Source organism: Prinia subflava, chromosome 5 (assembly GCF_021018805.1).
Source record: "Prinia subflava isolate CZ2003 ecotype Zambia chromosome 5, Cam_Psub_1.2, whole genome shotgun sequence".
NCBI lineage: Eukaryota > Metazoa > Chordata > Aves > Passeriformes > Cisticolidae > Prinia > Prinia subflava.
Genome location: NC_086251.1, coordinates 38,427,130 through 38,454,558, shown reverse-complemented (window position 1 = coordinate 38,454,558; position 27,429 = coordinate 38,427,130). Strand labels below are relative to the sequence as shown.

Here is a 27,429-nt window from a genome sequence, read left to right as displayed (position 1 = left end):
TGGTGATCTTCCCTTTCTCCTCAGTGCCTCCTCCCACACAACTGTATCATCTCCCTATTTACTGCTGAGGCTGGAACTTCTTCAACTGAAGCAAAACAAAAAGGCTTTTTTTTTTTTTTTTCACCTGCAGTTTTTGCAGTCTCATCTCCAAATCCAAGACCTCTGAAGGAGCAAGAATTGCTTCCCAGAGACATTCCTGTTGATGGACTTTGTCTATTGGCCCTGTATAGCCCCAACATTGTTTCTTACCCTGCCCAAAGCCTCAAAACCCGGTAGCTGACCAAGCCAAAATCCCAAAGTACACTACATATAGAGTATTTTCCCTAAATAAATGTCAGCTTCAGAGCTGTTTAATTACAGAAGACATCTCTTAAATACACTACCTGCACCACAAATAAATCAGTCCAAATGACTGGGCTTGGACTCACAGCTCAAGCTTTTTCCTTCTGCTTTTGCCCTATCCTCATACAAACCTGAGCAAATAAGATCTTCCCAACTTCCCAACAACGAAACCAGTAATGCTGTAAGGCTTTCAACATTGGGCCATGGAGACAATGAACATGAATGTAAGAATTATCTTAAGACACACACATCACAAAAACTGATATTAACTTTACATGAAGAGCCAAATAGCTCATGATGAAAAATACAGCTTAGAGCACAAAAATTCTCTTAAAATACAATTAAAAGGCAAGCAATTACCACAGAAACACTGAAAGTCATCAAGCATTTTGATGACAATTTCATAGCATTGGAAGTTTGAAAAAAAGCATTAAAAGGAGACACCAAGAATTTCAAAAACCTCTGTTTTATTTGTACAGAGTAAAATACATCATATAGTGAACACTGTCTTCCACCCACAATCTAAAACCATTATTAAGTGTTTTCTTTTCGTCAAACATCCTAGCCAGAAGCACAGACAATGGAAATGGGAATGCTAATTAGTCTCTCTCTGCCAGGGCTACAAGGTGCACATCAATCTCTGCTTCTGTGAGGATCCTGAAAGAACAAAAAGAAATCTTAAATAGCTTAAATGACTCTTCCCCTTAAGCTCCAATATTGCAACCTAATATCTCTACAAATAAGTTTTACAGCAATGCATCTTTCTACCCTTTAAAGCCCTGGTGCCAGTGCCACAGGCTGACATTCCAATTCTCTCGAATAAAGAAGGATCAAAGGCACTAGAGAGCAAGGAGGTAACAAATGATAAAAAAATAACAGGTAATTCTTCATGAGTGAGGCATTTGCAAGTTGAGACCTAGTGAGAAGGTAGTGTGATCCCTTGAGGGGCAGTAGAAAAGGGGCCATGCAGCTCCTGTGTGCTTTCTCACAAACACTGTGCTGCTCTGTTGTCCTCAGCACACATCACCAAATGCAAAACCACCCATCATCACCATGTCCACCTTAAAACATTAGGAAGGAAGCACTTAAAAGACTGAACCTGTAGGACCCAAAGGTTTGAAGCCTCTCTTCAGTCCCCATTTATCAAATAGCGAGACCAAAGTAGCAGCAGACTTTGTGTCCAATTTAACTGTTCCTCTCTTTTTTTCTTTCTAAATTAAAAAACCCCAAAAAACCCCAATGAAAGACTAAAGCAGAAATAACTGAATCCCTCTGCAGCAAGCCAGATTTACCTAAATTTTAGGTAAGCCATACTAGAGGGTTCTTTTGCATTATAAAAAATCCCCAGAACTTTTTCTCCCACATTTCACACATACTCCTGCAGCTGTACACTGTGTTGTGAGAAAGCTGTCAGGTACACTGTATCCCATGGGAAGCTTTCCTGCCCTCAGCAGGAAGACTTCCAAGTGTTGTCTTGATACACTGGCCAAGGAATCTTGGTGCACACAGTGTGCTGCAGGCCATAACGGAGGAGGGAAGAAAGAGCAGGTGCCTGGCTTTCATGCTAGATGGGAATGCGGAGTTCTTGGAAAGTAGAGAGTTCAGCCTTTTTCAAATCACAAGTGATTTTTAAAATCCATGATCTTTTAATCTTTCCAACTTTAAATACAGTTTTCAAGCCATACAAATCCATACTCTATTAATTACATATTTTAATGTTAAAAAATGCTAGCAATTAAAAAATGAGGAAAATATTTAATGATTCAATTTAGGAAAGGAATAAAGAATTTAAGGGACTTGTAAATATTCTAGAATATAAACCAGACTTTACTGCATTAGTTAGCATGACTATGATTTAGAAGTGGATTCCAGATATCATTACTATGAATACTTTTTATGCTTCTAAGCATGAAAACACTTCTAGACCAGATGTAACTATATTTCAATCATCACAGAAAGCAATGTCCTTTTAAGACACGAAAGAGAACGTTTTTCTCTACTAAATCCCTTAACCATGTCACACATTTTAAAACTGCATTATTCTTTTTACAGTGTTTTCTACCTCTACACATTTTGAAGTTATAACTAAAAAACCCTTCAAAACTTCAGTCTCTGAAATTTATGTCTTTTTCTCTATTTACGATTACACAAGAAGGTAAAACTAACTGCACATAATCAGAGAAACACACCAAGTTTTACCAACACTGATCACTTACCTGAACTTAGGATTTTCCACTGTGACTACACCAACTTCTATTTCTGAAGGTTTGAAATCAATGGATAGTACAGTAGACAGGCATGTTATTGCTGTCTGAAAGATGACAAAACCTCCTATCATTAGAAAGAAAGCACTAAGGCTTTTTTTTTTCTTAATAGACATAGCATTAACAACTATCCTTCCTTCTGGTTTAAAGTTACTTCAAAATCTCAGATTAGAAATTCCAAATAGTTTCCCCTTGCTACAAAATACAGTCCCTCTCCAGTCCTCTCCCTAAAAAGCCCAGTCTACAAAAAGCACCATGTTTTCACAGCAGAAATAACCACAACAAAACCAAGACCTTTCATCATGGAAAGATATTGTTTCAAATACCTTCTAATATGAAGATTGTTTTAAATTTAATTTTAAACTGTCACTAAAAGTTAAGTCATACTGATATCCCCAAAATCCAGCACTATAGTAACCAAACATAGCTACAATGGGAATACTGCAATTATAGAAACTACTTCAGCTAACATAAAGCAAAAAAAAAGCAGATTAGATGACCACTCAAACACTTGCAGAATAACTTCCAAATGATTTTCTGGTTGGAATAGCTGTATTTGTTCTGGCAGCAATACAGAACTGCAGGGAAAGAGGAAATGCCTAACTACCTTTCCCTGCATGGCATGCCTACATGCAGCATATTCATTAAAAAGACTTTTAACAAAATTTCATTTCATTCTGCTGGCCTACCTCTACTGTTTGTTCATATGTCCAGTCAAATTTCTTCTTTACTTTCTTTTCAAGAAAACTGGTTGACTCTGTCTGTTTAACTCCTGCAGCTGTGGCCTTGAATCCACAATAGTAACCTGCTGGATCACACTTGTATACCTGAGGGCCGTGTTCTTCATCAATACCAATCAAAATCATACCTTGAAGAGAAAATTTGTTAATTTAATCATTTCCCCAAATTTAGCAGTTTAATTCCACTGAAGAACAGAATAGATACTCCTCTCTGTGAAAAAACATGCATGCACAGCACTACATCTTTGGGAATCAGTCCCATGCCTGGAGCTGTGATTTCCTTTTTATGTCTAATTTGCCATTTCTTACCAGCATCTCATTACCAGGTGTGCAACTCAGTTTAGCAGAAACTGTATTTCTGTCATTCCCAAAGAAGGCTACTCATTAAACACACAAACATTTCTGCCACGCTCAGTGCGTAGAGAACCACAAAGTCAGGAAACAGAAAAGTTTTATTCTGATACAAAATTTTCCAAGCCACAGCTCACATCCTGTGTTATATGACACACAAGTGTAAACAATAGTTCTATTACCAGGTGCCTTATGTTAGAAAGCAACTTTAAAAACATGCTGAAACTTATGGAAATATTAAAAGATCAAATTTATATTCCTTGTTTGTAACCCTGAAAAACACTGGATTACATACCTTTTCCTCTTTAAAACTGAACACATCACTGAAATGCATGCGTTCACCCTGACTTGATTTACAGTTGTATTGTCTCAATATGCATATTAAAAAAGAAGTCAAAAGTAATACTTGCAATAAAAACCCAAAAGGTCATGGTTTACAATTATTTTCACTTTACACTTGTGTAACTTTTAGCTAGTAGTTAGAGCTGATAAACTTCTGAGCAGCTATTACTACAACAGGAAAAAATTCCCTCATATTTTCAAAAAGGCTAAGGGAAGTTAAGAAAAATACATTTTTATTCATGTATTTAAAAAAAAGGAATTTCCAGTAGTATCAAGGCATGGGAATTGCCAAGGGAAGAAAGAAACAATGCTTCCTGAAAATTATACGCACACAAGCATAGGAAAATTGCCCCATCATGGAAACTGTGGTGCAACTCTGAATGTTGCTTCTTTAGTGAGAAATCTAAGTGCCTATTATGATTACGAAAAGTGATTCATCAATTCTGAAACTATTCTCCTTAAAAAAAAACCAAACCAAAACTCAACCAATCAAAAAGAAACTCAGAATGTTTAACAAAAAAGTAGTTGAGGAAACCTGTTAAGTCTTTTACCTCAGTTCCTGAACAGCCCAACAGGATGGCTGAAATTTGCTTACAGCCAAACGTAAGAGAAGAAACAAGTCAGAACCAACCCCAGAATGACCAGAACCAACACACAGATGACCAAAAACATCTACAAAAAATGACTCAACACACAACTTCTTTTTAAGCTACATTTACTGTTATCAAGACATGTAGAAATATTTGCAAGGGAAATATTTTAGGCACTTTTTCCTCTACATTATATCTACAATAGCTAAGTTAGGAGCAAAAATTATGTAAATCTGTCCTATACATACTACTTAGATAAAAAAGCCACAAAACCTGCACAAGGATAATTGCACTCTCTATCTCTCTCTTTTAGCTGTGACTTTACCCAGACACAGTGTACTGGGCTTGCATGGCAAGGATTTGGTAGTGAGGGGGCTACAGGGGTGGCTTCGGTGAGAACCTGCCAGAAGTTTCCCTTATGTCCGAAGGAGCCAAAGCCAGCTGGCTCCAAGACCAACCTGCTGCTGCCTGAGGCCAAACTCATCCACAGTGGTGGTAGTGCCTTTGGGATTTAAGAAAAAAAAAAAAAAACAAGAAGGAAATTGCAGAGAGAGAAGAGAGGAGTGACAACATCTAAGAGGGACAACTCTGCAGACACTGAGGCAAATGATGGAAGGAAGGAGCTGCCAGAGCTGAGATTCCCCTGCAGCCCGTGGCAAAGACCATGGTGAGGCAGCTGTGCCCCTGTAGCCCACAGACATCCATGGTGGAGAGACATCCAACTGCAGCCCCTGAAGGAGCCCATGCTGGAGCACGTGGATGCCTGAAGGAGGCTGGGGCCCCATGGGAAGCCTGTGCTGGGGCAGGCTCCTGGCAGGACCAGTGGCACTGTGGAGAAAGGAGCCCACACTGGAGCAGTGTGCTCCTGAAGGACTGCACCCCATGTAAGCTGGGCTACTTGCTGGAGCAGTTTGTGAAGACCCCCTCCCATCTCCCTGTGCCACTGTGGGAGAGGTAGAGAACCAGGAATAAAGTCAAACCTGTGCAAGAGATAGTGGGAAAGTATTTTGAAGATTTGGGTTTACTACTTAGTATCCTATTTTTATTTGCTTGTTAATAAATTCAGGTAATTTCCCCAAGGGGAATCTATTTTGCCCATGGTGGTAATTGGTGAGTGATCCCTCCCTGGGATTCCCTCCCTGCCCTTATCTTGACCTGTAAGCTTTTCATGGTGTGTGTGTAGCTGAGGAAGGGAGTGATGCAGAGGCTTTGCAAGACCCTTGGCATGCATCCAGGGCCAAACCACAAACAGACAGGGTTACGAAGAGCATCTCCTGCTCACAGATATCACTGCAGGGCGCAAACAGACCAGGCCCCCAAAACTAAGGTGAAATAGTATCAGAGAAACTACATTCTTTCAGCTGCTGAGTCAATGGTAAAATCATGGCTCCAGTTCAAGACCTACAACACCACTCCCTCATTCACCTGTTCATCTCTCTTACTCCCTCAGATACCCATTCTGAATATGGGTGAGAATTTCTTATATATGAATTTGCAAACACAGACATGAAACAGTTAAGATCATTTTCATACACTGTACTTACAGCAACCAAGGGGCCTCATTTCAGCATTCTGTGTATAGACCTGAGAAATATCTGCAATCCTTTTACACAGCATATCCACAGGGATGTCATATCCATACTTGTACTTCCAGTTAGCAGCCTCATAGCGGGCTCTCTGCACCTGGGATCTGCTGTCAGCTAGACAGAAAAGAATTAATATTAATTCCACTGAACGTGTACTATGTTTATTTCTAGCACTGCATGAGAATATAAACTTCAGGTTCAACTTTACACTGTCTTTAAATATACCCATTAGAACGAGGTAAGTTCTCCAAAACCAGACTGGTGAATTAAATACCTGTCATTCCTGTCATCACACAACCAATATTTTCAGTAATCTTGAATAAATGAGTCACTGTGTTGGAATCCAGTAACTTGTCCTAAAGAGGAAACAGAAATAATGTAATAGCAAACAGTCCTTGAAGTAAAAAGAAAACAAATGACAAACTCTGAATCCTCTGGTTTTTACAGAAGAGCTCCAAAGGACCCATAACAGCTAAAAATTGTCTTTCAGGCTTTCCAGTTTTAACTACTGTAGGCATGCAAAGGAAGAAACTGGAGAACAGGGAAGATGAAAACCACAGATCTGGAGAAGGAGAACAAGAATATGATCAACATCACAGTTCTTTTCCCTCTGAAGAAACTTTGAGAACTCAAAAAAACTTGCTCCCTTATTGCATGCTGCCCTTCAAACATAAAAGAATTTCCCCCTTTTTTCAACAGTACACCATCACTGAGCTGAAACACTGATGAAAACCTGTTCTGCATGCTATTGGTATAACATTTTCTCAGCAGAAATTAAAGAAATCAGGGAACTGGTTATGGACAACTCAGCCCTTACCAGTCAGAGCAATGAATGCATGCTCAATACAGCAGGGTCAACTTATAATTTAGACTTATCCCTTCAACAACTACGGAGAAAACCAATATTGCAATACTTAGTGAGAAAATGTACAGCTGAGCACTACATGGAGCTAAAACATGGAATAAGCAGAATGATAATTAGATATTCAGTTCAAATAGCAATTTATGTCAGTGCTAGTAAGTATAATATCAGTATTGCTGAGTCTCACTCCACCTTTTTTCTCCTCTCCTTCCAGACCTCCCCTTAGACTACTTACGGGTACTTTCTTCTGTGTTACAATTACTGCAGAATCTTTCCCACGAACAGCTACAGATGTGAGTCCACCTTGGTTTATGGCCTTAAATGCATATTCTAGAAAAATATACAAATGTTAATAAAAAACTTGTGTCAGAGACACTAATACAATTAACTCTGACACACCTTCCCCCAACACATGAATCTCACCAATTTATGGCCTTTTTAATACTTTAATACTTGTGCAACACTTTGTGTCCTTAAGGTCTTTAGTACAATGTGCATGACTCTCTTCACGAAACCACTGTCACTGCTTCCTTCAAATGTTTCTTCTAATTTGACTTTTTGTTCAGTTCAAGCTTAACAGTACAGAGTAAGTTTTAGAACAAAAAGGCTGGTCTGAACTTGATCAAAATTGTCCAGCCTTAATCTACAGTAACCATAAATTCTTACAGAAGAATTTTTGACATGATTTTTAGTATTTTAAAGGATATAAGCTTCTTTTCTAACTTTTTACTGATATAGATGAAAACTGATAAGATGACACAGGAGGCCCAGGATACAGGTTTTAACATTATTATCATATTTTCTGACTTGACATTCAAACACGGCAATGCTTTTCTTCACTTTCTGTAATGAAAGCTACACAGATGCAAATTAAAGAGTGTTATTCATGTAAATGGATTAAGAAGCAGATACCAAAGTAACAGTCATGAAATGATCCATGAAATAAATTTCTCCTGATTAATAGTTTCAAAAGCCTTAGGAACAACAACTTTAAGAATTGTTTATCTGGCAATATTTGATAAACATTCAGGAATTCCTACTATCTGGCTGAGTGGCAAGTTTCAGACAGCAATTAAAGGTAGCTAACTTTTTTTGTTAGCTATGCACATGAATCCAAAATTTAGAACATGTCTACAAACAGCATAGTAAATTGCTAAAACTATCTTAAAATAACAGGAGCAAGAAACTTGGCTATTTTAAAAGCTGCACTCAGCTCTATAGAAGAGATTGTACAACAGAAGAGTAATAATCTGAAGATGAAAAAAACCTCAAATCTTGCATCCTAATGTTCAATCTGCTGAGTCAGTGTTGAGGAAGGGCTCACTGTTGTGTATTTAGGGCACTGTATTTACTACTCTCAGACATCAGAGCATTTACTGGTTACCCAAATGCGCCATCAAGGATGTTCCCCCCTTCCCTCTGTACAACTCTGCTCACCTGGGATGATCAGTGAAGCCCGCAGCAGAGCACAAAACCCAGTAAGACATGAGCCAGCACTGCCTGTAAACTGGTCATGCCTGAAGCCCCAAGCACAGGCTTTACAACACTTGTCTGTTTATCTGTACAACCACCTGAAGGGAGGGTGGAAAGCAGACGGACAGAGCCAGCCTTTTTTCAGTGATGCCCAGTGACAGGACCAAATCAGAGGTGACTGGAACAAATGGAAACTGGAGGATCCACCTGAAAACATGTTCTACTGTGATGGTGACTGAGCACTGGAACAGGTTGCCTGTACTACTCCAAACCCATCCAGAAACACTCCTGGGCATCCAGCTCTAGGTGGGCCTCCTTGGGCAGGGGCTTGGGGCCAGATAATCTCCAGAGGGCCACCTAATCTCAGCCATTCTGTGGTTCTGTGACACCGAGGTGGCTGCAGGAACAGGTGCCCTCACAAACTAGCTTTTGCTCACAACTACCATCATCTAGGCTCGCTAACCTGCAGCCCTTCTGGTGCTATTAACCACCTCCATGGCTCAGTTTTCAAGGAAACAGGCCAAAGGTGAAGTGGCTCTTACAATGTAACAAATCCAAGTTGCTAGTGCTGTTTGAAGTCTGTTTACTGCTATGTAAGTATTTCAGCAGCACTGCAGACATTCTCTCTGAAAAGAGCAGCCTCTTGTCGTTCCCTGAATGCATCACAACAGCCAGAAATTTTACTGTAGTAATTTTCTTCACCTCCCAAAACTCTACTTAGAAGAAACATCACCTTTGAAGACTGAAACTAATAGGTAACAAGACAACACTGATGCTCTGAGGGATTTTAACCACAGTAATGTGAAATAACTGTTAGGTTTTCTAATATGAGATCACTTCAAAGGCACATGAGTTTTCTGAGCTTTGGAAGCAGAAGTCAGACCTAAGACAAAGTATAGGCATTTCAGTCCAGTATCACTGAGGTGGAAATCTCTGTTCCCATACTGCCAAACTCCAGAAAAATCTCAAGTTTTAAGGCAATCTTAAAGCAACACATGTCCATGCTCATCCTTGACAGCCCTTAGCTAATCTTAATCCAGCAAAAAGATAAAACAAAATCACCTGGATGTGGACATTTGACTGCAAGCAAACATGAGATTTCTGCCCATGCTGTGGCTAGATGCTGGCAAACAGAGACACCCATGTGGCACCATGCCTGAGTTACTAGCCTGGCTGTGCATAAAGTGAGCTCATTCTTGCTCAAAGTTAACTATGCACATGTACATATTTTTCTTCGTTTAGCACATAGGTACTTAAAATAGCTTTAAAACAGCTGCAGGCTGTGTGCAGAAGCTCTCAAATACACATGCAGATACTTGTTTCTAAGACATTGTTAAAAGGTATGGAGGTACTACACATCTCTCATACATTAACCTAAGGGCTAGATATACCCCCGAGGCAGAAAACCAAGGCTCAGTTTCCTCTCTGCCACAGAATGCAGACACCATTCCCAACGAGTAGTAATGTGACAGACAACGAAAATTGATGCAGACCAACCAGCCTGTTTTAATGGCAGCGGAAGGTCGGAGCCCAGGACTCCTCTGGCACAGAACCACTGAAACCTCACACTTCCTGTGTGAGGAAGCACTGCCCCTACCACCCCTGTGTATAAGGGATAATAAATATTATACATGCTCCAGGTATAAGACAGCACCCATATGTAAGTATCTAGGACAGGTAACTTTCTGTCTGTGTACAGACACCTTCACACAGGCACCTTCCTAATTCTTCCTGGCAGAAAGGACTGCTCCAGACTGGGCCACCTGTCCACGAGGCCTAATCCACACAGGCTTCCTCCTGGGAAAAACTCAAGGGCAGTCACAAAAAAATGACACGGCTGCTGCATGCAATTCATGCAATCTGACCCCAGCAAGCTCCTTTCCAGGAGAACAGACGGATTTATGGACATAACACACAATGGATGTGCTGCAGTGAAGCCACTGCAGCTGGGGAAGGCAGCATCAGGATGATGCTGCAGAACAGTTCATCTGTCCCTGTTGGGAGCATCCTCCAGGAACACTCTCAAATCACTGTGCTGCCACACTGTGAGCTGACTGTATCCTACACAAGGGCCAGCAGGATGCACTTCAATACAATCTATGCACTGCAAAACCAGGAATAACAGAATCAATGGCCCACTGAAGAACCTGAAGCTTGGCTTCAGATTGTTCCAAGAAACCTGAAAACAAAGGATGGTTGCTACTATCTCACAGGCCACAATGCACAGAACAGGCAGCATCCCGGTGTAACAAGAAAGTGCATGAGTTCCATCCAGGAACTGATTTTGTCACTCTGGCATGCAGGCTGTTCAAATCCCATTTCAAACAGCTATCACGGTTCTCAGATCCCAAAACACAGTGCTCCGAGGCTTGGCAAGATTCACTCGGAGAAACACTTAAGGAAGACTAAACAGCCTCTGGATAGCTGCAAGTTTGGTCTCCGAGCATCTGAAATCGAACACCGAGGACTCAGACGAGGTCCCTCCCGGTGGCAGGGGACACTCGCGAGAGGCCACAGTGGCTCTAAGCTTATCTCATGCGAGTATCCCTTCCCCGGGTCCCCATGCCAGCACGCCCGGGACCACCGCCGCTCCACTCTCCCACCAGGCTTTCCCCACACCCCGCGGGACCAGGCCGGGTGGGAGCCGGGACTCCCGAGCCACGGGATGCGCCGCGTCTCCCGCTGCGCACAGGCTGCCGGGCTCGGCGGAGCCTTCGCGAGCCGGCCGCAGCCCCGCTCTGCGGGGAGCGGCGGGGGCGCAGGCAGGCCGGGCCCGTGACGGGGCAATTCAGCGGTGGCCCCGCGGGCGCGGACACGCACCGACTTGGTAGAGGCGGCCCTCGGGCGAGAAGATGGTGATGTGCCGGTCGAAGCCGGCGCTGGAGCCGCGGGACATGGCGGGAGCGGCGCGCGGCCGGGGGCAGCTGTCCGCGTGCGGGGAACCTCCGCAGCCGCAGGCACCGCCGGAGCGCTTCCGGGTCACGCGCCCACCCCGCGCAGGCGCGGAGGCGCGCGCCGCTCCCGCACCGTCACTGTCCGGCAGGGGCGCCGCGCATGCCCGAGCCTCGCGGTCGCCGCGCGCCGCCGCGCCGCGACACGTGACGCAGTGGCGCGCGGTGGGCGGGGCTGTGTGCGGCGGGGCCCGCGAGCGCCTCCAGCCCGGCGGACGGGCCTGAGGGAGTGCGCGCGGCGGCAGCAGGAGCGGGAGAAAAGCACCGCGCTGCATCCATCAACACCGCATAGGAGTACCACCAGCCAGCCGCGAAAACAAAACCCCTCCTGAAATTACAAACGAAGTATTTCCACGTGCCCTCTTCAAGGAGAATAATTTAAAAGCAAGTACCTCAAAAAACAAGTTTAAGGTATTCATAGGTAATTGTTGCCGCAGCTGCGTTACAATGCGATGTTTAAAAGACTTTTTATCGGTGTCCAGTAAAAAGGGAAATTCCCCAAATTTAAACTCGTGAATGTATGTTCCTTTTTGCCCTTCAGCATCTTGGAATTCCCCTACTCTTTGTGGGAAGGCATTTTTTAAAAGTTGGTCATTAAAAAGAGTTGGAAAAGCTGTGTTCTGGTATCCAGACCTCTATTTTAAAATTACTGTTAGGTGAGGTTATTTGTGTATGCCATGCATTAAAAGTCTGCATTCTCAATTTTTTCAAAATACTTCTCCTTGGTTGTTAATACTACGGGAGAATAGTGTCTCGCTATGTATTACAAGACTCAGAGTTCGCCCCTTCGTTAGGGAAGGACTTTGTAGGCAGACATGAAATGTTTAAAGGGGTGATGCAAGCACTGCAACACAGAGAACATGAACATGTATGACCGTGTCTGCTGGGTCAGAACGGAGCCACTCTTATCCAATGCTGTCTCCAAATGTGGCCAAAAGGGGGATACCCAAGGAATTAAGACTAGACAGAGCCTTTCATGATACACTCCCTCAATACTCTCCCAGTCTCCAACCATCTGGAGGGACTTCCCAAGGCAGGGATAGTGTCTGGTTATTTAGTAACCCTTTCATGAACTTCCTGGTCTCCTCTTGAACCCACTTGAACTTCTTGAATCCTCAACATGCCATGACAGAGTTGGTCAGCATAAGGACATGTTGTGTGGTTTTGTCTGAACCTCACCTTTTATCTGAACCTTCTATCTGCCAGTATCATTTGATGCTTTTGTACTGACACAGCCAACAATGGATCCCTAGGTGTTCCTTCCAGAACCCTCGTGATTCTTATGACCTTTATGTCTCTTAAGAACAATTTCTCCAAGATGATGATCCATACCTTTACAGTTCTTCCATCTACAGAGCTCTTTCATTCTCTAGAGTGATTTTTTTCCCCTGAGAAAAACAGGATGAGAAAATCTAAGTAAATATCAAGTGTTCAGCCTGATTGCCAAATAGTAACCAAGAAAATCCTTAAGTCTGGAATCAAAGATTCAGTATTTGACTAGATAAAGGAAGGAGTGATAGTTGCTCAATACCATGGACATGATGGAGTGGAAGTTATTTTATTTTCAGTATATAGCTTCCAGAGCACAGCCTTGTTTCACGAAAGCCATCCTGCATTTGGTTTAATGTTAAATCACTTCTGATGAGTTTGGGTATGCAGTCAAATTCTGTGTTGCAGGATCCTGACGAAAGCTGTTCTCACTGTCATCTTTTTAACATAGTAAAGTGGTAAGTAAGTGGGAGATAGTAAGCACTAAGTGGAGATCTTGGAGGTGATAATAGCTGGAGTGCAGGTTCAATGATTCATCTTTCTCAGCTCTATCTTGCCAGTGTCTCCATGGCACATAGCAAGCTAAGCTAAGGGCACACTCCTGATTCCTGTTCTCCTTAATGTAATACAGATAAAGCAAATGGCAGTCAGTGTCTCCTTGGGGGTGCCAATTGCTGTACTGTTTGGAAGACTTGCCTTTCTGGAATTCACCATGAACCCACCTGTGCAATAAATTACCTTAAATTTTTACTGTACCACTATATACACACCAGTAGACATCAAATTGATCTGTTGGTTATCGGCTTTGGTTTGGCTCTCACATTAATTTTTATTGCCAGTGAAACCCTCAGAATTCCTTTTAGATACTTGGAAGCAAATCTTCATATTCAGTGTTGTCTTGAAATGCTGTATTTCAGTAATCTGAAATTTGAAGACTTAGAGCAACACAAAAGATGTTATTTTACAGATGTCTTAAATAAAATTCAAATAATTAACTTCAGAATTGAGCCTCTGGATACCATGTGCATCTATTTAACAGGTAGTACACACCTGAAAAAGTCTGTGGGTTCATCACCAATGTTTCCCCTTTGGTTTCACAGAGGCCATTAATTCCCTGTAAGTATCTACAGAGAAGTGTATTAGCAGCAAACATAGAAAAAAGGAGTCACAAATCTGACACCAATGCTGTAATACCTTCCAGCTGTAAATTCCATATTCTGTTCCACCATCCCCTAAATACCCTAGTAATATGTATTTAGGAAGTGTTATTATTTAGAAGGCATTACAGTATCTCTCTAAGAGCAGTTTTTGAGGTGAAACCCAAGTGATTGATTAGGGACATCTCCTGAGCAAAAAAGGAAGTGGAGGATGCATTTCTTACAGTTATATGTGGACATGATGCATGCCTGTTAATGACCAGGGTGAGGTCACATGCAAACTCCCACAGATGAACGTGTCTGGCAGTGAAATGGGTATCCTGAAGGTGCAGTTTCTGCCCAGCTAGGGCTGGCCTGAGGCACAGCTGCTGCAGGGACCCACCCTCTGCAGGCTGACATTTGAACCCCACTCCCACACAGGTACCAGGATTTGTCAAATGGTGCTCGTTGAGTGCAACAAGGCCAATTCTGACCTCACCAAAACAGTTTCAAGACCCAGCTCTGTGTCGCTTTGGGCTGCATGGCTATCAGAGCTAGTACCAAGGGAGGACTGTAACAGCACTGATTCACAGCAGCTTATGCCATGCAGAACTTCACACAGAGGGTGCACGAGCCTCGTACACTGTGGCAGCTGCTAACTAAGCAGTCCTGCACAGGAGCAGACACCGAATTTAAAAGCAGTATTTCCCCTTTCAAGGAGATGTGGCAGTTCTCTTAAAGAATTATAAAAGCAATCTTCTGACAAATTAGAAGCATTGAGGAAGGAGAGAAGTAGATCCAATCTCTGCTCTCCCTGCTGGCCTGCACAGGAGCTGTCATGTTCTGTCAGGAAAAGGGTTTGTGATGAACACTGCCAACAATATGATGGATTTAAAGGCAAGGCAATTTTATGTTGCCATAAGAGGCACCCAGCTCCTCTACACTTTCTGCACAGTACTTGAAGGACATGACTGTTTGGAAATCACTCCTGCTGGTTTATAAACTCATACCAGAAGGAGAACATGTGTCAGAACTGTCCTGGAAAAAAATGCTTGAATGCTGAGTCCTGAGGGAGCTTGTCATGGGGCCCTACAAGAACTCAGAACTGCAAGTTCTATACAAAAAGATCTCCATGTTTCATCTCAGTTTCAAACAGGATTTTTGTACAAGACAAATATGACAGACCCAGGATATTTCATCTGAGATTTATGTGGAATTTCTAGGTTTTGGGGAGAGAAAGATTTGCATTAAAGTTGTAAGTACAATAAACAAACACATTTACCACATACACTCTTACAAATAACTTAGAACACTTTTCCTGTAATTTATACTTTTTTTTTTCTTTATAACCTGGGATAGATTTTATAGAAATGTACAAGAATCAATTTTGTCCTATTATTGTCTTTAAGAATTTCTAGCTATCCATTTTAATTTAAAAAATCCATGCATTTCCATCAGCAAACTCTTGCAGTGATGCCAAATCCTGTCAGAAACAGCAAATTTAGGACTGTGAAAAGGCCACAAAACATTCCTTTGGTTGTTTCCTTATTGTTCCAAACAAATGATTGCTATATGTTTCTCTAACCAAACTGTTGCATTCTGTGTGATCAAACAAATTCTAATTAGAGTGTGGATGTCTTAGGTCTGTGTGTCTGGAGAATGGTAAATGCACCATTTGTCCCCCTTAGCTCCACTGAATAGAAGCAGACATTGTGTGACACTCTTGCAAGGTCAGCACACAAAGTTGGAAGGTACTTTGCAAGTCTTGCTTAATTTCTTCTCTCTGTGCAGAGTTTATACATTGTGTAGATGAAAACTTGAGGGAAAAAAAAGATAAAAATGCCTAAACTGTAATTCCAACAGGAAAAATCAAGTTTTAATTCAAATCACAAAAACTGTCTGTAAAATTGGAAATAATGGACCTAATTCACCCTCACTGGACCACCACTGATGTTAAGAGATGTATGCAGGAATGATTTGTCAAAAGCAGCCACTCAATTTTCTGTGGTTACACACCTCACACATTAATCCCATAATTATCCTGAGTTCTCCTAGCCAGCAACAGTGATTACAAAAAAAAAAAAGCACACAGCTTCAGCTTGTCCAGGTACATTCTCCATCATTTCTGTTGAATGCAGAGCCATTTTCTTGGTACTTGATATGAGTATTTTTCCTCAAAAACATCTTTGTAGGGAATGTGCCATGTATCACCCGTAGTCTGTACCACACAGTCGTAACGGAAGGCAGGCTGTTGGGAAAAAACAGAGGAAAAGCTTTTTTCTGACTTTATACAACATATGACTAAAATATCAATTACAGGCAGTTACAACTTCCAATGCTTACCTTAGAAGTCTCTGCAGTTTTATCTTCTAAAACCTCTCATTTTATTTTCTTATACAAAACAAATCCTAAATTTTAGTACTGGAGGAAAAACTAAACTATCTTCTAGTATTTTGTGGTCTAGGAGTCATTATAAATTCTGGCTTCAATCAGCAGCAGATAATAATGATTTCAGCATAATGCACTCAATTACTAGAAATGGCAAAATGATTGTTGTTCTGTTCAGTTAAATGAAATCATATGGGAATTACTCAGGATGTGGAGTTTATAGGCTTGAACATAGGATTTAATGACATTAATGACATCTTGTATTTGTTCTCTCAATCTCTCTCTTGACAGAGCTGGCTTGCTCCATCTCAAGGAGAAGCAACAAAAGGGTTTATCACTAACACTTTCAGAAGCATCTGGTTGAACACACAGAATAAACAATTTTTCAGGTCTATTATGTTGCAGGTATACTAACTCAACATATATAATACAAATACAAAATAAACATTACTGGCTGGTAATTATGGTTCCCAGGGCATACTATCACTCTATATGTATAGTCTTGCAAGTCTACTTTCCTGCAGTAGCTTCCAGAATAACTTGGAAGACTGCTATGACTGGGAATATCAATCACCCTAATCACTTGTATGGGAATTAAGATGTGAAAATTAATAGTGCCTTTGTATGAAAGAAAGAAACAAAGTGTAGCTAAAGCTGTGTTACTCAGGTAACCCACCATTCGTTATTTGGCTCCATAAGAAGAAATGTATATATGGCAACAAAGAATGAAAGGCTGTCATTCTTACAAACTGCTATCTTGTAATCATGAACGTTATTTTGCAATTTTAACCAGAGAAGGAAGAAAATTAATCTGCATAGGTGCAATATTCCTTTAAGCAGGCAATAACAATACAGACAGACCAGATAACAAAAAAACTTCATATAGAATGTCACATGATGAATTTTTCCTTAGAAAAATCTTAAAACATCTGCATTCCTGTTAATGTACTGTTCACAAGGGGACATATCTGCTAGACAGTAACAGTAGTAAACTTCCATAACATGTCATTACTGCAATTTTTGCAGCTGAATACCAATTATAAATCTGACTGTTCTGGGCTTTCCCTCATGAAACTTTACACCTATGTTAGGTTACTATTACAGTGAATACTGAAATACCTGTATTTTTCTGCTTCTTTAAAATAAAGATGAAAGAAATTCTATTGTAAAATTAGAAGCACAATATTTCATAATAGTGGTGCAGAGGAGAATAAGGGATTTCAAAGTTTAAAATAAATTAAAACATTCGCACTCAGGTTTTACTGAGACCAGTAATGGTTACAGAATTTCCAGCACTGGAAAGATTTGTACACATAAACTTTTATTTACATTTACATTTTAAACATTTAAGGAGCATTTCTTAGCTCTCTTATAGTTTTCTTGTCCGTGGCACGCTTTGTGAATCCAGTGAATTTTCAGTTAACATGGGAGTTTTGATCGCATTGGTACAAATCCATTTCTTAAACTTCAACAAGATATTTTGGCTTCCAGAGTTTGAAATAATGTATCTTCAGTGAATATGCTCTGTGTGTTTTCTGACTGCAGCAGGAAAACTTACCAAAAAATTTATCCTCCCTCCTTCTGCAGAAGTGGAGAACGCTATCTGGTGTCCACGCTGCCACTTACGGAACAGGTGACGAGTCAGACTGTCGGAGAGACAAGCCTTGTGATCCCGGAGGAAGTCTCTAGTGACAAACCTGCAGTGCTTGCCTGATCGGAGAGTGGCATATAACAAGAAGGCATCATCCTCAGAGCTTCACAAAACAAATGGAAAAGACAGACGTCATTCACAAGGCAGTAAGTGGTTGCAGGAAGTGATTCAAATGCTGATCAAGATTTATTCATCAGTAACACTGAAAATTCCCACCACTACTCTAGCTCCCTGTAAAATAAAAAATTGTTTACCACAGGGCACCAAAAGCTACAGTGCAATAAACATTAATTGTATGCTACTTAAAGCACTTTTTCCTCTTACCACAATCTGATAATAGAATACAATCTCCTGCCACAAAGTTTAACAATACTGTGCTATGTGGAACAAAACTGCTAAAACTCAGCAGTGTACCCCCACACAGCCGCAGACCACAACTGCACACCGATGCTACCAGAAATTCTGTACGTTCAGGGCACTGTGCTCTTAGCAGTGGTTTTATCAGCCATAAATCCTAATGAAGCCACACAGCTGTCAATATGATTCTAAGTGATGAAAGTCTTCAGAATGCAACTTTTTATGTACTTTTGAAGCAAGTATAGCAAGGGATATGTTTCTTTTACACACACAGATAGAGATACTAGTAATCGTACTAAAAACTAGAGAAAAATGCACATAAATCAGGTGTTGGTCTCTATTATATTGAGCTGTTTTCTTCAACTTACATATTTTCAGCAAAGAAGAAGTCTGCCTTATTCTGCATCTCCTTCATAATTTCTCTTTTCCAGTTTGAAGAGTTCACCAGCATATGTTTGCGCCCCAGCACAAGCAACCGGGCATTCTCTTTTGCCAGGCAGTTGACAGCATCAAACAGCTGCAGAAAACAAAGCAAACCCAAAGATTTCCTTGCTGTAAAAACAGAGTGACAGGGAACAAATATTTCATGTGTGTCTCACCTAAAGGGAATTTCTAGACTACTCTCATTTCACAGTTCTTAACTGCAATGTGAATTAAGCAGATAATTAATTTAATTCCCTAATCAAAACAACAAACCAATTCAGTGAAGGAAGCTGCTCCCAACCACACAGAAAGTACAATGCTTTTATACTCCAGCTCTTGCAGTTCAAATGACATGAACGACCTCGGGCAGAGTCGTGTGGAGATGTCAGAAGTTCCAAGTCAGCCGAAGGAAGTGAATCACGCTGGGATGTGCATGATACCCACTCGGGGTCACGGAGCACCGGGAGCCGTGAGCGCGCCGCCTCTCCAGCCCCACCTGCTGGGCTTGGGAGACCTACACGGCCCGGGCTGCCCAGCGGGGAGGCGGCGAGCGGCAGGACACGGAAATTTGGGACCTCGGGATTGAGGCTTCATGAAAACCACATCCAGACTAGCCGCCCACTTGTGAACCAACATATTGAGGTGGTAAACTCACTTCAGAGGGACTTTTCAGCAGTCTCTTAGGGCTGTGCCTGTTCTGCAACAAATGTTTTTCAGGAACTTGTGCCTGGGACTTTGCCTCCCTGATTTGCTCAGACTGAGCACAGAGAGGACAAAGGTTCTGGCTTTCAGCATCCAGGTTATTACTGTAGACCGCTCACAAAACAATGGCATTTCAGTTCGACCCAGAAAGACAGAAGAGTTGTTTCTTGAGATTGATTCATCTGTCATATTTGAAAGACAAGGACAGTATGCTCAGCCACCAGGGAAAGGTATTTCCTAATTTTTACCTGCATTTGCTGCCACTATTTGCCAACATACAATCTCCTGATTATTCTTTAATCCTTCCTGCTTTTCTAGCTACTTCCCTCTTCCTTGTTACTTTTTCTCCCTTTAATACTTTCAATTGCCCTTCTCCTTCTTCTGCTCTTTTATCTCTTTTCCTTCTATTTGTGATCCTTCTTGTTTTTTGGTATAATTTGCCTTTGATTCAGGGGCTAGAAAGAATTGTTCAAGTAACTCTTGTGTGCCATTTTACAACACATTTAGTAGCATCTGCCTGCAAGTACCAGGAGAAAGGGGTGGCCCCATTCAGTCTTCTCTCAGGCTGCACAATCTCACTACTTCTGTTGTGTCAGATCTCTATCACAACTACACACACGAGCTCACTGATCCAACAAAAGACTTTTTTGTAGGGTTGAGCTTGCAGCAACCCAACAGACAGACTTGAGTCAAAAGTGCAGTGACTGATGGGAACACATCGTTGGAGCTGGTGAGGACAGGAAGTGTGGGACTACCCTTCACAGGAAAGGATCTGCAGATGGCTCAAATTAAGTATGCCATGAATCTGGATCTGAGATCTGGGAGAGGAAGCCAGAAGATTTCCTACATTAATTTTAACTGTTGAGCTATAAATTGCTCTTGCCAATATTGATTCTGGGGGAATAAAGACTTTGTTTGCATACAAATATAGGAGCTTGGTGCTAATCAAAAGCACAAATACCCAACAGTACCTACTGGAACTGACTTCCTGCTTCCAGGAGATCACACTGGATATTGGCTACACATGCATACAGTCTATTTTCCCTGGTTAAAACAAACATAATGTGAGCAGGAAAAGGCCAAATGCAGTAACTTCTCATGCACTGAACCAGTTCTGCAAATAGCTGGATTCAAATACCAAAAGAGAATTAAGTTGGTTAATCTGAGTTCATTAAAGCTAATAAAAGTTAGGAATGTAGCTACTGCATCCACAGACATTTTCATGTACAGAAGTCAACACTGAAGAAATAATAACCATCAGTAACTTTAGCAAACCCTTAAAAATTCCAAATGAAAATACTTTTTCTTTTTGCCTAACGTTTTGCTACATTAAGGAAAGGTTAGCAAAAAATCATGTGGAAAAAGAAGTTAAAAACCAGCAGTTTCAGATACAGATTGGAAAACAGTAGCTATTCCCAATTTTATAAAAGACTTAAGTGTCTTGGATCCAGCTCCTGTAGGTCTTTCTTTCTGGAGGTTATAACTAGTGGCAGTTTGTACCTGTTAATCATGTGGATTTTCTTGTCCTAGGTATTATTAGCGTGTAAGGTTTTCTAGTGTGAAGTGCTTCTGGGAGAAAATTGAGAGGTTGGTATAAATTATCTACAGCAATCAAAAAACTCAAACCTTAAAATGTAGTAAATACAGTAAATGTAGTAAATGTGGTAAAATGTAAAATGTAGTAAAATGAAATGGAGTCAGCATTTTAAAATTTTGAAACTCCTGCTAACATAACAACCCACTGTCCCTCCTCTACTTAAGGGCTTAACCTTACTTACAATACAGAAGATAGAAATTATATCTGTTTTCATAAGATAAAAATAATTTTGTTCTGTACACCTTCCTTATCTGGCACAACTTTACTAAAGAGCCTTTTCTCTCACTTTAGGCTTGGGCACTTAATGGGGGTGGTCTACAAGGAGTCACAGAACTTACATGGGGGCTTTCCTAAGTGTGTCTACTCCCACGCCTGGCTGCTTCGCAAGAAAGGAAGATGTGAGACACTAACACTTGTTTCAGTCACAGAGGAAACTAACTGAACACAATGGTGTTAATACAAAAACAGCAGTAGTGATCTCTCATTTTAAAAGTCAAGGATATTTTATTAATCTAGTATTTCCAGAAGTTGCATAAGTGTATAATGGAGCACAAGGAAGACAGATTAATTACTCTAACTCATACAAGGAACTATAAGCAGAGCAGGATATAAATTTCCTAAGACTTCACTGCCAGTCCTTTTCTGATCACTAGATCATGCTGTACCACGTGTTCTCATTTTCAAGGGTTAGCTTGAGCTAGGACAGCCTTTCTCATTAGGTGCTACTGGTAGATTCCCACTTGTGAAATGGGAAATCCCTACATACTGCTGCTGGGAGGCACACCACTCCATGATTCAGCAAAAGGTGACTCACCTATATACGCATAGGGCATGAAGAAGTAACTACCAAAAATATTTAAATCACATTTTTAATGAATAAATCATGTTTGATGTTGCTTAAACATTTGGGTTCACTAAATGCCATTTAAAAGCAAAACTCACCTACAGGTTATCTGCTAGTAAGAGCAACAAACTCCTCTGTCATTGCCATTTTCACCCGTTGTTAGTGCTGCCTCCCACCCACTCGAAGCTGTGAAACTGCAGAAGAAACCCCAACACAGACCCCGGTTCAGAGCTGCCACTGTCAGGCAGGGCTGAGCATGATCATTGTCTCCAAAGTTTAGCCAGCAACTGGAACCAGTCAAAAGATGAGATTGTCCCACTCTTCACTGGTGTGGCCTCACCTTGAGTCCTGGGTATAGTTTTGAGTGCCACAATATAAAAAAGACATTAAGCTATTAGAGAGCATCCAAAGGAGAGCAACAAAGATGGTGAAGGAGCTGGAGGTGAAGTGTAAGAGCAGCACAGAGGTCACTTGGTCTGTTCAGGCTGGAGGAGACTGTGGGGAGACCTCATTGCAGTTACAGCTTCCTTAGTCGGAGAGGGAAGTGGAGGGGCAGGCACTGATCTCTTTGGTGACCAGCGACAGGACCCAAGGAAATGGCCTGAAACTGGATATGGGGAGGTTTAAATGGGACATTGGGAAAAGCTTCTCAACCCAGAGGGTGGTTGAGCACTGAAACAGGCTCCCCAGGGAAGTGGTCATAGCACCAAGCCTGCGAGAGTTCAACAAGCATTTGGGCAACACTGTCAGGGACATGGTGTGATTCTTGGGGTTTCCTGCATAGGAGCTGGGACTTTGTAGGCCCCTTCCAACTCAGGACATTCTATGATTCTATAAATTAATTCCTGTCATGGCTACATTTATTTAAGAGTTTCACCATTTTTGGTTACTTTTTTCCATACTGTAGATCAAGAAAAGATGCTCAAGAAAAACCTGTTTAATTCAGTCCCACACACAGGAGAGAGACATGATGAGAAGCCAGAGATTTTTCCCACAGGACAGCCAGTTACTCAGGGAAGGCATGTGTGCTGCTTGCAAGAAAGGCTGGACTTTTTCACTGAGCCTGGTAATTTCACCAAACCACATTCAAGATCATTACCACAACACCAAATAAAAATGCTTCTTCTATTCTCTACTTTATTATTGATGACACAGTGTAAATTATTCTCAAGTCCTCTTAATTCAAATACAGGGGCAATATACACATTTCTTGATTTCTCTGGAGTTTTTCTGTCCCTGACTAGCAAAGGGAGTAGCTACTTCAAAGGGAAAGCAGTGATTGATGAATAAGTAACAGTCACTAAGATTAATCAGCCTGGTTTACTTTCTGCTCTTTAGACAGTCAGCAGCTACCTCTTGGGAAATTATCCCTTACAATACCAGGGATCTCTGCAATACTGCAGAAACAATATTTTTGGGAATATTTGTATCCTGTGTTACAGTAAGACTATTTAGATTGATGTAACACATCATCATGCAAAACTCTACCAGTGACAGCCCTTCACACTTCAGTGACGGCAACCACACAATGTTTAACATGTTTTAACCTGTCTGCATTGACTCCATCAATGCAGCCTGGAACTGACTTATCCTCTCCTGACACATTCACTAGAGGTATGTCTTAACTCCCTATCACAATTCATTAACATTTGCACATTTTTAGATGTTATCTCTAACAGTCAACACTATCAATCATAGGCAGGAAGCTAAACCACACAAGCAGATTCCCAAGTTGATTTAATATAGATTAAGGATGGTACAGTAGCCTTGGTTTGCTGAGGTGAGGCAATGCCTGAATACAGCTGTGCTACTTGCAGAGTAAGTCTGTACTCAGAGACTGCAGATGCTTTTGCAGCCTCCAGGTCTGAACTGACTGGTCCCAAGACACCCGGTGCTCCTGCACAGTGCAGTGCTCCTGCTGCCTGAAGGACTTGGCTCAGTTGTAACACTGGGTGATGTAAACACATTATTTTCAGGTCCAAACTGACTACAGCAATACTCCGTGGACTGTGACCAAGCTAATGAACCATCTTGAATGGGCTCAAGTAGTGGCAAGAATGAAGCAGAGTAACTGTAAATATATTCGGGTCAGATACAGAAGCAATAAGAAAATTTATATTTTTCTGTATTCATGGTGCCCTGGCTGTTATGCCAGTAATGGCGATATCTTTAATTACAACTCATTTGATTTCACCTGAAGATGCAACCTGCTCAAGACAATCCCTGAAACAATTCTGAATGTAGAAGTAATATGTCTGTAAATAGTCTCTGACACTGCATCCTGCTACATTATAAACTGTAAGTAAAGTTTCCAATTTCAAACAATCTTGAAGAGCTATCCCTGTCTTTTATTCTACTGATAAGCCCAGAGAACAGCACAATACAAACCAAAACTGTGTAAATCAACCTCAGATTTGGTAAGACTATTATGAATTTCTCCTGTGCAGATAAGGAGGGATAGATGCCAATCCTTCTCAGCAGAGAGCCATATAAGAAAAAAAAGTTTTGAAATAGGTATTTTCTATCTAAGTGCAGTCATATCCTGCTCTGTCTTATTCCCAAAAGGCACAGGAAGTAATCTGATGGACAGTGAAGCAGTATTTCCTACTAGAATTAACAGAATCACAGTCGGATGCATGTAGAGCGTGAATATATACACAATTTAAACAAGGAAATAAAGTGTGTGTATGACATGGGGGGTAGGCGGGGATCATCAGGTGAAGGAGCCATTAACTTTTTGGAATCTGGCTTTTTAGAATGGACTGTCATCCTTTAAAGATCTCAGCCACTTTGTCAGACCGTACACCTGAGAAACCTTTCAGTGTGAACATTCTTGCTCACACTTTTTAATGTCTCTGCTTTTGAATGGTAATATTTTCAACATCATGGTCTATAGATGAAGGAAGTTTATCCACAAATAAAAAAAAGAAAAATGGGTAGTGACAATAGTTAACAATAGCAAGCTATTAAATGACCAATGCAAAGAACTCTGGAAATAATGACTAAAGAAGATATAGACATTTGAGGAATTGCTGAATTTTATAGTACAAGTTGCAAAAGAGAAAACCAGGCAAAATCAATAAATACACAGACAAATATTCTTCAGTTGTCTAAGTGCATTTTTGGAAGTTGAATACTGTAAGTTACTTCAGTGCCAGTCAAGTTTCTAAATCCAAAAGTTTTGTTAAGCAGCTACAATATAATTTTCTTTCCCAATCACTTACTAAAAAATGCAATGTTGATATAAGCAGACCCTTTGATGTGTCAGCAATTATGAAGTAAGAATAAAGATGGAAGAGAAGGGGTGAATCTAAAATTCAAAGCAGCATTCTGCCAGGGTAACAACTGGGAAATGTTGAATTCACCATTAACTATAGCCCAGTGCTAACAACTAACTTCTTCTACTTAAATTAAAACTTAACGTTTTCTATTTTAGTTGTGGACTGGTAGTAAACCATTTTTGTTCATGAATTTGAATTTTCTGGATGTCTTCCTTTTAGTCATGTAGAAGGACAAAGGTATTTGTTCTTTTCTGATGTTGTCTGAGATATTTTTTCTCCATAGCTGATACCATTGTATACTTTTATCTCTCCTCTTACTCATCTTCTTTCTTGTAACAAAGAATAAATACCAAGATCTTGACAATGCATAAGGGGCAGCTTCTGTGGATTTGATTTTATCCAGACATCTCCTGAGAATCTACTATTTTGTACCAAAACCTGGAGATTTACCAAATATAAAAGTCTCAACCCTCCACACCAAGGCGAGGAGTTAGGTGATGCTGTCTATCTGTGATTATACAAAAACAGGAAAAGAAACATGTAAAACCTGAAAGTGTTCCCTTTGCATTTCCACATATCAATACTATCCTTTGTTCTCATCCTTGAATTCTTTCTGCTTGCACTGCTGTTTCTTCAACAGTATTTTCTTACTGATCACTACACATTGCTTCATTGCACCAATACTACACATACATCATCTTTATACTCTTGAGGAAGAAAGTTAAATAAAAATGAAAAGGTATGAGGTTTTACTTATTGTTAAGCATAAGCTTCAGATGTGAAACTTTACCTGTAAGAGCCACTGACTATAAATGGAATAATTTTCCCAACTGAAGTCACAGCTTCAGGGGTCTGCCTTCTTTCACTGGAAATCCACTCTTTGCAATTACATTGATACTCCCGCTTTTCTACTATTATCACAACACTGTATACAAAGACTGAAGGAAATAAGGGAGTTTCTCTTACCATGTTTCATTTTAGAAACAATGTAAAACTTTAGCCATTGGAAAAGAACTAGAAACCATGTAGCTATTTAAAAGGAACATGTGAGAGCCCAACGGAGCTGTGCCACTCTTAAGATTCAGAGTGCGGCAGAAGCTGTATCTAAGTACCGAAAATCGAAAATGTGAGCAGGATCTCCAGGTGGTGGTGGCAGCAGTGGCAATGGGATGTTATGAAAATGAAAGCACAAGGTTGACTGATCCTTTCCATAGATAGGAAATAACTCAGTGCAGGACTGAAATCAGCTTTGTAAGACTGAAACTGACAGTTTAAAAGTTACTAACACTTCAGCTCCCACTGTCTTATGCAGATGTCTGTACAGCGTGACTGACCTAGTCTGATGTTAAGTGTTTTCCCCGTGTCCTATTTGTGGTTCAGAAAGTCCCAGACAGTACTCCTGTCCTTTGGGGAAAGGTCCTGCAGCAGCTGGAGACATCACTGTTACAGCAGGCACAGGCATGATGCTGTTATAGTATATTAAGCCTATGCTTCTGCAGAGATATCCCACATTTGAATAAACTTGACAGTTCCACAAACACTTTAACATAAGGACTATTTCTAAGGTCACAGACATCCAGGTAGAATGACACAATAACCAAGAAAACATCAGTAAACTGACAACTTGCAGTTGGAAAAAAGCATCAGAGTGCAACATGCAACAAATATAACAAAATGTTCACACTGCCTTTCTGCTGTGTCTCAGTAGTACTATTTTCCAGTTGCCTGCTACAGATTATTATACAGAGGTTACCTTCAAAACTTTTATACACCTCCGAAAATTATTGTTTCAATAAGAACCTTTGCAGCTCTTAACACATAAACACATTAACAAACACTACTGAAATGAGTGGTGATTTTTCTGTGCAGGTCAGAAAGAAGAATATTTTGTTTAATATGAAAGAAAGCATATAAATGTTCATCTTCAACAGTACAAAGATCAGCAGAAGCAAACTAAAGCACAAAGGTCTGAGATGGAGGAGCAGCTGTGTGGTCAGAGTCAGACCCAATCTGTCCTGGGCCAACCATGAAACCAAGGCTTTCAGCAAGGAGGAACCTAGCAGGGAATCTGTTTAATATTGCTAAGAGAATAACTGATATTTACCGGATTGGAAAAAACCCAGGGGGCTTTCATATCCATCAGTACACCTTGCACTGCCAGTACCATGAGGCAGAGGTCCAACTGTCTCAGCTGGATCAAGGCTTACCCTGGCAAGAAACTCACTGCTCCTACAAAACCTACAAAATCTGACGCAGTGTAATGCAGCTGATGTAAAATGT

At 40.9% G+C, this 27,429-nt stretch overlaps 2 protein-coding genes across 4 annotated transcripts in view; both read right to left on the bottom strand.

Moving 5' to 3' along the window:
- Positions 1-792: 792 nt before the first annotated feature.
- PSMA6 (proteasome 20S subunit alpha 6) lies at positions 793-11,564 on the bottom strand. The gene is made up of 7 exons (XM_063398910.1): positions 11,371-11,564; positions 7,313-7,407; positions 6,490-6,571; positions 6,174-6,329; positions 3,296-3,474; positions 2,559-2,653; positions 793-999 (listed from the first exon to the last, which is right to left on the bottom strand). The coding sequence occupies exons 1-7, from the start codon at positions 11,444-11,446 to the stop codon at positions 942-944; spliced, it is 741 nt and encodes a 246-aa protein (XP_063254980.1). The 5' UTR covers positions 11,447-11,564; the 3' UTR covers positions 793-941.
- A 3,535-nt stretch (positions 11,565-15,099) lies between these two features.
- PRORP (protein only RNase P catalytic subunit) overlaps positions 15,100-27,429 on the bottom strand; it is a 39,904-nt gene continuing 27,574 nt past the window's right edge. For all 3 annotated transcript variants that reach the window (XM_063398904.1, XM_063398905.1, XM_063398902.1), the window contains exons 6-8: positions 18,671-18,819; positions 17,853-18,048; positions 15,100-16,154 (exon numbers count right to left, since the gene is read on the bottom strand). In XM_063398904.1, the coding sequence (XP_063254974.1) occupies positions 16,026-16,154; positions 17,853-18,048; positions 18,671-18,819 (474 nt within the window). In that variant the 3' untranslated portion in view covers positions 15,100-16,025. The remainder of the gene's footprint in view (positions 16,155-17,852; positions 18,049-18,670; positions 18,820-27,429) is intronic.

What these genes read in the sequence shown, in the direction of transcription:
- PSMA6 (XM_063398910.1), bottom strand. Translation starts at nt 11,446, where the DNA reads ATGTCCCGCGGCTCCAGCGCCGGCTTCGACCGGCACATCACCATCTTC. An exon ending in GGGCCGCCTCTACCAAGTCG is followed by an intron (nt 7,408 to 11,370) that starts GTGCGTGTCCGC and finishes ATATTTTTCTAG; the next exon opens with AATATGCATTTAAGGCCATA. An exon ending in GTGGAAAATCCTAAGTTCAG is followed by an intron (nt 1,000 to 2,558) that starts GTAAGTGATCAG and finishes TTGTTCTTTCAG; the next exon opens with GATCCTCACAGAAGCAGAGA.